Genomic DNA, 9,599 nt, shown 5'->3' on the forward strand with positions numbered 1-9,599 from the left:
CAAATCAAATTCTTGAAGAAGAAGCACCCATCTCATTAACCTCGCTTTAGAATCTTTCTTCGTCATCAAATACCTAAGAGCGGCGTGATCGGTATGAATAATCACTTTGGCCCCCATAAGGTATGGGCGAAACTTCTCCATGGCAAAAACAATGGCAAGCAATTCCTTTTTGGTGACCGTATAGTTCCTTTGAGCTTCATTCATTGTCTTACTTGCGTAGTACACCGGATGGAACATCTTGTTGATTCTTTGGCCCAAAACCGCCCCCACCGCGACATCACTAGCGTCGCACATGAGCTCAAAAGGCAAGCTCCAATTTGGTGCGGTAATAATGGGGGTAGTCGTCAACTTTTGCTTTAGAAGCTCTAAAGCCTCCATACATTTCTCATCAAACATATATTTGGCATCTTTCTCAAGCAATTTACACAACGGGTTAACTACCTTAGAGAAGTCTTTGATGAATCTTCGGTAGAAACCCGCGTGTCCAAGAAAACTCCTCACCCCTTTGACAGAAGTAGGGGGAGGGAGCTTCGAGATAACCTCAATTTTCGCTTTATCAACCTCAATCCCTCTTTTTGAAATTTTGTGACCCAACACAATGCCTTCTTCTACCATAAAATGGCATTTCTCCCAATTGAGAACCAAGTTTGTATCTTCGCATCGGACCAATACACGATCCAAGTTTTGCAAGCAATCACCGAAAGAGTCCCCGACCACACTAAAATCATCCATGAAGACCTCCAAAATGTCTTCCACCATATCGGTGAAGATTGCCATCATACATCGTTGGAAAGTCGTCGGTGCATTACATAACCCAAATGGCATTCGAGAGAAGGCGAATGTGCCATAAGGACATGTGAAAGTTGTCTTTTCTTGGTCTTCCGGGGCAATGAGAATTTGGTTATAGCCTGAATACCCATCCAGAAAACAATAGAAAGCCCGGCCTGCAAGACGATCAAGCATTTGGTCCAAGAACGGCAGTGGGAAATGATCCTTTCTAGTCACCTTGTTCAACTTCCGGTAGTCCATGCATACCCTCCAACCCATCACAGTGCGAGTCGGAATAAGTTCATTATTGTCATTAGTCACCACAGTCATTCCTCCCTTCTTTGGCACACATTGCACTGGAGAAGTCCACGAACTATCAGAAATTGGGTACACCACACCGGCGTCAAGCCACTTGATGACTTCCTTTTTAACCACCTCTTGCATGGCTTCATTGAGTCTCCTTTGATGTTCAAGAGACGTCCTACATCATCCTCCAATATTATCTTGTGCATGCAAAACGCGGGGCTAATACCCCGAATATCCGCCAAGGTCCATCCAATTGCCCGCTTGCGCTTTTGAAGAACCGCCAAAGTGGCTTCAACCTGCACGTTAGTCAAGCAAGAAGAAAGTATAACCGGCAAAGTAAAATTAGGACCAAGAAATTCATACCTGAGGTGAGGAGGAAGTGGTTTCAACTCCAACACCGGTGGCTCCTCAATAGATGGCTTGGTGGGAGGAGTTTTGCGATTTTCAAGATCAAGAGATAACTTCCTCGGTTCATAAGAATATGAGCCCATGCCATGTAATGCATTCACACACTCCACCCTTCTAGCATCATCATCAACATCCATGTTCAATTTCTACCCGTTAGTGGACCACCTAGGTAAATGCTGCATCCCTAGTGCTTTTATCTATCTTGCATACAATTTAGAATCATAATTTTAGCATAACCTAGTTTTACAACTGTAGTTGATAAATTGTAGCTCTTAAACAAAAGAAAACCAAAAATGTTAGAAGATCAATTATGAGCTAAAACACTATCCTAGACCATACAAATACTCGACTCCAATTTGAAGTTCCCAGTGGAAAATCGACCCCGATATCGCTATCCCGTCCAAATCCCCTACCCACCAAATCCCCCCTCTCTCCAAATCCCTTCGTAGGGGAGTCGTCTAGATGAATCACTTTTGGGGGCGCGGTCTCAAACTCCACTCGCCACCTTTTCGATGACCCCTCCACTTTCCTAGTATACGGAGATTCACCCATGGGCGAGCGACACTGGTCGGAACTTCGGCCTGAGAAGCGGCCCTCGCAAGAGTAACCACGACCGCAGATTTAACTGAAGCAGCACTCGACGAAGGTCGGGCGGTGGGTACCGCGGTAGGGTGAGTAGATGAGGCCGGTTGCCGGAAAGCCAACGGAGGAGCCCTCACTCTCCTCACCCTCTTTGACACCAATGAACAACACATGAGGAATTAAATACAAAGAGAGAGAAAAGAAAAACGGCGAACAGAAACGACATCTTACCAGAAAGAGGCATGCGCCCATACTTGTCATAAAAGGCTGCCCATGTGCAGACCCCTGCCGTATGAGGGAGAATGGCGCTCACCCACCCGTGGAGATTTTCGACAGGGGAGGCGGCAATTTCTCAGCTTCAAAAACATAATATAATTTAGTACTGTAACAAAAATGGTCGGATATACCTCCTACTAGAAACATGAGACATAGGTGCAAAGTTCCATTTCTTAGGGAGCCCCATCGGATCCGCCACAATGTGCTCAGTCCGCACATAGAAATAATTCTCATAAAAATGACGATTGGTCCTGCCATCCATCTTCACCACCAGACTCTTCGACCCCCGAGGATGCATGTAAAGCATCGTGCCGCAGATGAGTTAAGGGGAGAAGATACTGAGCAGATGGTCCAAAGTGATCTCACGATCGCCGAGTTCCGCAAACTTGAGCAACATAAGGAACAACTTGTATAGGTACGATGAAAGTTGAGCGGGGCATACCTCATAAAAATGGCAGAAGTCTACCACCAAGAGAGGAAGAGGAAGCGTATATCCAATAAGGAAGGGGTAGGCGTAAAATACACAGTACCCAAGACGGTCAAAATGAATAATGTCATTTCCTACCGCCGGTCGTATGTCGACGTAGTCGGGGATCCCCCACCTAGTTTTCAACTCTGCAATGTTTGCTTCTCTCAGAACAGAAGGGGCAGGCTCCGGCTCCGCCCCGGCATGAGTGCTGAAGTCGGTCAATTCCCTCCCATGGAGAGGCAAAATCTCGACTATCGACGGGACCTCCTCGTCTTCCACTGCATCTACCCCTCTGGTGGCCTGAGCAACGCTTTCTGGTGCCATAACTGTGGCAGGGACATCGGTGCGAGAGGAATCACCAGCCATTTTATCGAGATGATGCGGCAAAAAGACAACGGAAGGAAAAGATGGAGATTTTCAGTAGATTAAGGGCAAACGAAAACTTAGAGTGTTAGAAAGAAAGTATATCTGCAGAATTCTCTCGAGTAAAGGGTAAAAAAGTGTGTCAACCGAATGATAAGCTCTCTCTATTTATAAGACACATAAATCCCCCGAGCACGAAACCCAAGAGTCGCTAATCGAATCTGATAGGGCACGAAACGTTTCAGTTCCCCAGGAACGTGTGTCATAATGGTGGTTACCACGAAACAACGCTTTGATACCAAACGATGTTTCGGTTCCGAAACCGCCGCAACGGTCAATGGGTATCGAAAGAATGCCGCCACCCCGCCTAAAACCCAAGTAACTAAGGAATGAGAAGTCAGAAGTCAAATTTCGCTCGAATTTGTAGCAATCATGATCCGTCTGCCGAGCCCGACAGACGGAGGGCCTAACTGTATTGGTCAAAATTTGACCGTCACGACCGAACTGACCAACGTCCCGCCTAAGTGACCGGGCAGTGAAAGATAACATAGCCCACTCTACATACCTTTCCCGCCATCCATCGAGTCGGAAAGAGTAGTGTCTAAGAGGACGACCATGACACATTGGAGGCGAGAGAGCGTCGGACCAAGTAAAGGGCAAGAGTGTCTGGACTATATATAGTAAGGGAAAACCTTCGATTGGGGAGGGTCCTCCCCCCTTTCTCTCTCCCAAGCTCTCTTCTTGTAATCTTGATATGAAAGAAGCAATCTACAGAAGAACATGTAAAGTTGTCCCTCATCGATCGATGAGAGTCACAATGTTGAATTTCGATAAAATCGTTTGCATCTTTTTCGTCCTATATACAATCCATACAATTAGTTCTTTGATTTGGAATTTATTATGTCTGACTAAGATTTACCCCTTCATCTTCTTCGATTGTTTTGTTCAAAAAAATTTTGATATCTTTTGAGTCAAACGGTAAGTATTAAAACTCATTAAAAGGACACAGAGGAGGCAATCTCTTAGTGATGAAAATAGATAAAGGTCAGCAAGATTTTTCTTTTTGTACCAAAAAAAGATTTTTCTTCATGTCCAATAGGAAACAAACGACTCGTTGTAGTTGATTTACACCGCTACTTTGTCTATCGACTTTTCTTGAAAAGAGCCACTAACAGTAACCAACCAACAGTGAGCTTAAAACGGCGTTCAACGCCGTCATCACTTTCCACATATTATACTACCAACTCTTAACACAGTCCTCTCAATTTCAGGGTATTACTTTGTACCTCAACTAAATAAAGTGAATCTTGGACACTCCTTTTATGGGCATTGAACAGTCTCTTAATTCTTTGCTTGGAATGTCAGAAATGGATCTGCTACTTGGTCTTTAAGTTTAACCAGTGTTTGAGTAGCAGAAATCTTGGAAGTGGGTATTTCTTTTTGTTTTTGCAAATTAAAAATGAAGCAAAAAAAGGAGTTACTTCACAGACCCAAGCTGTTGAAATATGCTATATTTGGGATGATTGTGTTCTTGGGTTTGATTTGTCTGTACAATTGTTCGTTTATTGCTCCTGGTCTTCCTAGAGCGCGTGGCCCTTTCGCTTTTGAAGATGGTTCTGATCGCGTCACTGGGATGTCACACTATAGGCGCGTGGACATGGATTTTGATGATCAAGAACTGTCTCTTGAAGTTCCAAAAAGTATTCCTGTATGCATGTAATTCTGGATTTTTGCTAATTGTTTTTTTTTGTTGTTGTTGTAAGTTTGCGTCTTTACTGTGGCTTTGCTTATTGTTTGATTCTGTTCTTCCTTTGAACTGTCATTTTAGGTTTGTGATACAAGGTATTCAGAGTTGATACCTTGCCTTGACAGAAATTTGATATATCAATTGAGATTGAGGCTTAATTTGACTGTTATGGAGCATTATGAGAGGCATTGTCCCCCTCCTCAACGTCGTTACAACTGTCTTATCCCCCCTCCAGCTGGTTACAAGGTCAGTAATTGATTGCTTTTTCACTAGTTAGCTGAGGTTCTTTTGTTAAGGGAAATGTACAAAACCATGATCCTGAATTGGTTTACTACTTGTCCTCATGTGCATTACTGAGGTTACTTTTAGATATTGCTATTGTTTGTGTTTAGTTTTGATGCGAACGAAGTCCTTGTTAGATTTCCAGATTCCAATTAGATGGCCAGCTAGTAGAGACCAAGTGTGGAAAGCAAACATACCCCATACACATCTTGCACAGGAAAAGTCGGACCAAAATTGGATGGTTGTCGATGGAGACAAAATAAAATTCCCTGGTGGAGGAACACATTTCCATTATGGAGCGGACAAATACATTGCAGCAATTGCAGGGGTAATTAAGCTCGATTCATTACTTATGCTGCGGGATGATTCATTTATAGTTGCATAACAATTCAACGGTTTTGTATGTACTTGTGTAGATGCTCAAATTTCCTGGTGAAAAACTTAGCAATGGCGGAAACATACGAAATGTTCTTGACGTTGGCTGTGGTGTTGCGAGCTTTGGAGCATATCTTCTTTCCCATGATATTATAGCTATGTCGCTTGCTCCTAATGATGTGCACGAGAATCAAATACAGTTTGCATTAGAAAGGGGAATCCCATCTGCACTAGGAGTCTTGGGCACCAAAAGACTACCTTATCCAAGCAGATCATTTGAGTTGGCACATTGTTCACGTTGTAGAATTGATTGGCTCCAAAGAGACGGCATTCTTCTGTTGGAACTTGACAGATTGCTCAGACCAGGTGGTTACTTTGTATACTCTTCACCTGAAGCTTATGCGCATGATGCTGAGAATCGAAGAATTTGGAATGCTATGTATGATCTACTTAGAAGAATGTGTTGGAGAGTTGTTTCAAGGAGAGACCAAACTGTGATATGGGCTAAACCTCTGAGTAACAGCTGTTATATGAAGAGAACTCCGGGGACCCAACCTCCCCTGTGCGTGTCTGGTGATGAACCCGATGAAGCTTGGAACGTACCGATGAAGGCTTGCATCACTCTTTACTCACCAAGTGAGTAGGCAACTGCTAATGGTTCATATTCTTTCAATCCACATCTTGAATGGCTGGTCATATGTATGCTTCTGATATTCTTTTCTGCTTATACTGTGCGTCAAAACCTGTTTTCCTCTGTGCATAATGTGTGACTATCTTAGAAGTGAGAACTCATATAGAACTGTCACTCTTAGTAACTGTGTCATTCTAATTCATCTACTTCCTGCGAGGAGATTATGCTTACTTATAATCTTCTTTAATCTGATAATCTTGCTATTATATGTTAATGAAGAGGTGCATAAGGAAAAAGGGACTGGACTATTACCTTGGCCAAAGAGGCTTACGGCTCCGCCACCTCGCTTGGAGGAAATTGGTGTCACTTTGGAGGAATTCCATAAAGACACTGTAAGTTTGTAAAATCAGAGGGAAGACAGAATTTCTGTTGGATTTCATTAAATGGTTTCTGTTTCTTGTTCAATTTGTCTGTTAGCTAATTAATATATGTATATACTTTTTCAGAGCGTATGGCATGACAGAGTGATTGACTATTGGAAGCAGATGAAGTCTCTTATCCAAAAGAACTCATTTAGGAATGTCATGGACATGAACTCAAACCTCGGTGGGTTTGCAGCTGCACTAAAGGATAAGGACATTTGGGTGATGAACGTTGCTCCTCCTAACTTGTCATCAAGAATGAAAATAATATATGATCGAGGCTTGATTGGAACAGTTCATGACTGGTGCGCCACTTTCCACTCTTTGGGACATTGTTCTCTTTGCACCCCTTTTCCCTGTTCCCATGGACAAGCATAATTATTGCTATTCTTTTGTGGCATATGGTCAGCCTACTGCTAACTGCCTACTATGCGCTCTTTGAAATCCAGATTTCTTTCTGATTTTTTGTACATCAGTTCTTGGAAATTGGCAGATTACCAGTGACTTGTGTAGCTTTCTTTTTTCTTTATAAATTTACAGAAGAGCTTGAACTTTATAAAATTCCTAAATTTGTGGATAAAAAAAATTGAAAATAAAAATTATGAAGAAGCTGCGAATGAAATATGCTAATCCCTCTCTGTTATTCTTAAGTTTATACCCATTCCTCAGTTAAGACTTGATGTTCTTCTTTATAGATTATCTTTACTCGTATCTCTTTTTCCGCCATCTAGAAAGTCTCAGTATATTTGTAATTGACTTTAAACTTCCAGTGTGAAACAGAAATGTGAAACAGAAAAGTAATAACTTAAACTTATCTAAGTTGGACCTATAGGAGCTTTGGAACAGATGGAAATGGAAATCGAGAAAGAGTTCAACATTTTACTTATCTTTTGCTTTTGACTTTGATGAAACGACTATGGCAGGAATCCTCAGGCTTTAAGCTATATGTGAAGGATTAGCTATAGGTATGCTCCACTATGAGAACGTATATAGTGTGATACACCTGCTTGATATCTATATTGCCACGTTCCATGATGTTGATTAGCCATGATTATATTTCCTATTACCAGCAGCCAATTAACTGAAGCCTTTGGTAGATATCCCAAGATTAGTATGTCTTTCCTTTTTAAAGCCTAAAAAGTGATGTTTTCCTTTTTGTTTTCATATGAAGCAGAACAGAAGCACAATTAGCTTAATACCTATGAACTAATAACTAACAGCAAGAAGGCCTTGTCTAAACAGTGCTTTCCAAGAAAAGGAGACTATTCATAACTACCATGAGAATTTGGTTGCAGTAATAAATAGTTTTGTGGCATATATCACGATGTTTTTGTCATGAATAATGAATTTGTTCGTTCTTTTATGTAAATGTACAGCTCTTCTGCCTAAATTTCCACGACCTTCCAAGTGCAGTGAAATATTAATTGTATTACATGTCACATTGTGAAAATATTGATTGGATTTAGTCGAAGAGGTACTAGTTTAAGGAAAATGTTTCATATCAATACCTGAATAACACAAGACTAATATTTTGTGCTTAACATCTATGAAAGAGGTAAAGGTCACATATAGACATCTATTAAAAGGTCAATCTTTTGAAATAACTCAAATTAGAAAGTAGGTCATGCCTATGGTATGGACAAGCAAGGAGGAAACAGATAGAAGCATTTTTGTCGTAGTCTTGCAAAATATACCTTCTAACTTGTACCTTCAATTTGCTGAGGACTAACCATCATATATAATTAGGTGTGAGTCATTTTCAACGTACCCACGTACGTATGACCTACTTCATGCCTGGATGATTCTCTCGGAGACAGAAGAACGAGGCTGCAGTATTGAGGATCTGCTTATTGAGATGGACCGCATGCTACGGCCAGAAGGAGTTGTCATTATAAGAGATAATCCTCATATAATAAACTCTGTAAGAAAATTGTTGACTGCGCTAAAATGGGATGGATGGTCATCAGAGGTAGAACCACGGACCGATGCTCTCTCCTTGAGCGAAGAAAAAGTTTTAATCGCAAGAAAGAAACTTTGGCAGGAGAAATTTACAATCTAATGGCATTTTTGGTATGTAGTTTTTCTTAGCGAATGGACTTGTGATTCAATTCTCCTCATTTCAATCATTGTTCAAAATTCAAATGCAGCAGCGAGTCGTTGCCAGGATCTGGCTGATGGCCAATGTGTTATATGTGTCTACTTCATCAATGACAATGTTGGAACTATCTTTCGATAGTTTTAACTGATTTTTGGTTTGGCTAATTCTGTGTGTTTCAGGAACGAAAACTGGATTCCGGATCTCTGTTTGATTACAAAAGATCAGTGTACTATCTGCAAAAGTGCAGACTTCTGATATACATCTGCAAAGGGGGGAGGGGGGTTGGAGTTATGTTCTTTACAGCCATATTTTGTAGTTAGTTTGGTCCATAAAAACCTAAAAAAAACTAAACATTCCCTTGAAATTGAAAAGTGGGTTGTTACATTTTTGAATTGTTGATAGATATGAAGGTTCATTCTTGTTTATGTCTAAACTAGTTCTTGAACACGTGCTTTGCACGTGTATCTCATGCTAGTTATTACAAATATTTTTTAGAAAATTACATGCGCGATGAGTTGCACAGAAACTGGAGAGAAACAATAAAAGCTCGTACTTAAGAATGGTGAGTTTATTCAACCAATATTTATTATCATTGCATGTTGCTATCAAATGAATTTCAAAAGTAATATTTGAACGCCTTCAATTAAGAAATTCTTATAATATATCAAATACTTCAACTTGACAGTAATTCCTTTTCTGTATGTCAAAAGCACTTAATTTAGACGTCGGCTATGATTGCAATTATTTTACGTAAAATTTTCGCCCTTTTTTTTAATAGAAATTGTAGCCTCCACCTTTTTACAGCTCCAAACTTATTAAGAAGTTGTCGAATGAAAGTAGCGTTTTGTAGAAGATGTCCAGAAATTCGATCA

General features: G+C 40.8%; 1 protein-coding gene across 3 annotated transcripts; it reads left to right on the forward strand.

The window, feature by feature from the left end:
* The first annotated feature begins 4,446 nt into the window (after positions 1-4,446).
* LOC104210328 (probable methyltransferase PMT9) lies at positions 4,447-9,119 on the forward strand. Of its 3 annotated transcripts, XM_009759206.2 has the most exons (8): positions 4,447-4,880; positions 5,001-5,165; positions 5,347-5,529; positions 5,618-6,212; positions 6,487-6,599; positions 6,714-6,934; positions 8,376-8,699; positions 8,907-9,119. In XM_009759206.2, the coding sequence occupies exons 1-7, from the start codon at positions 4,632-4,634 to the stop codon at positions 8,686-8,688; spliced, it is 1,839 nt and encodes a 612-aa protein (XP_009757508.1). In that variant the 5' UTR covers positions 4,447-4,631; the 3' UTR covers positions 8,689-8,699; positions 8,907-9,119. The 3 variants fall into 3 exon arrangements, with proteins under 3 accessions (XP_009757508.1, XP_009757507.1, XP_009757509.1); XM_009759205.2 differs by lacking the exon at positions 8,907-9,119 and having other exon boundaries at positions 8,376-8,891; XM_009759207.2 differs by lacking the exon at positions 8,907-9,119 and having other exon boundaries at positions 4,801-4,888; positions 8,376-8,891.
* Positions 9,120-9,599: the final 480 nt, after the last annotated feature.

The sequence above is a fragment of the Nicotiana sylvestris genome, chromosome 2 (assembly GCF_000393655.2).
Source record: "Nicotiana sylvestris chromosome 2, ASM39365v2, whole genome shotgun sequence".
Classification (NCBI taxonomy): domain Eukaryota; kingdom Viridiplantae; phylum Streptophyta; class Magnoliopsida; order Solanales; family Solanaceae; genus Nicotiana; species Nicotiana sylvestris.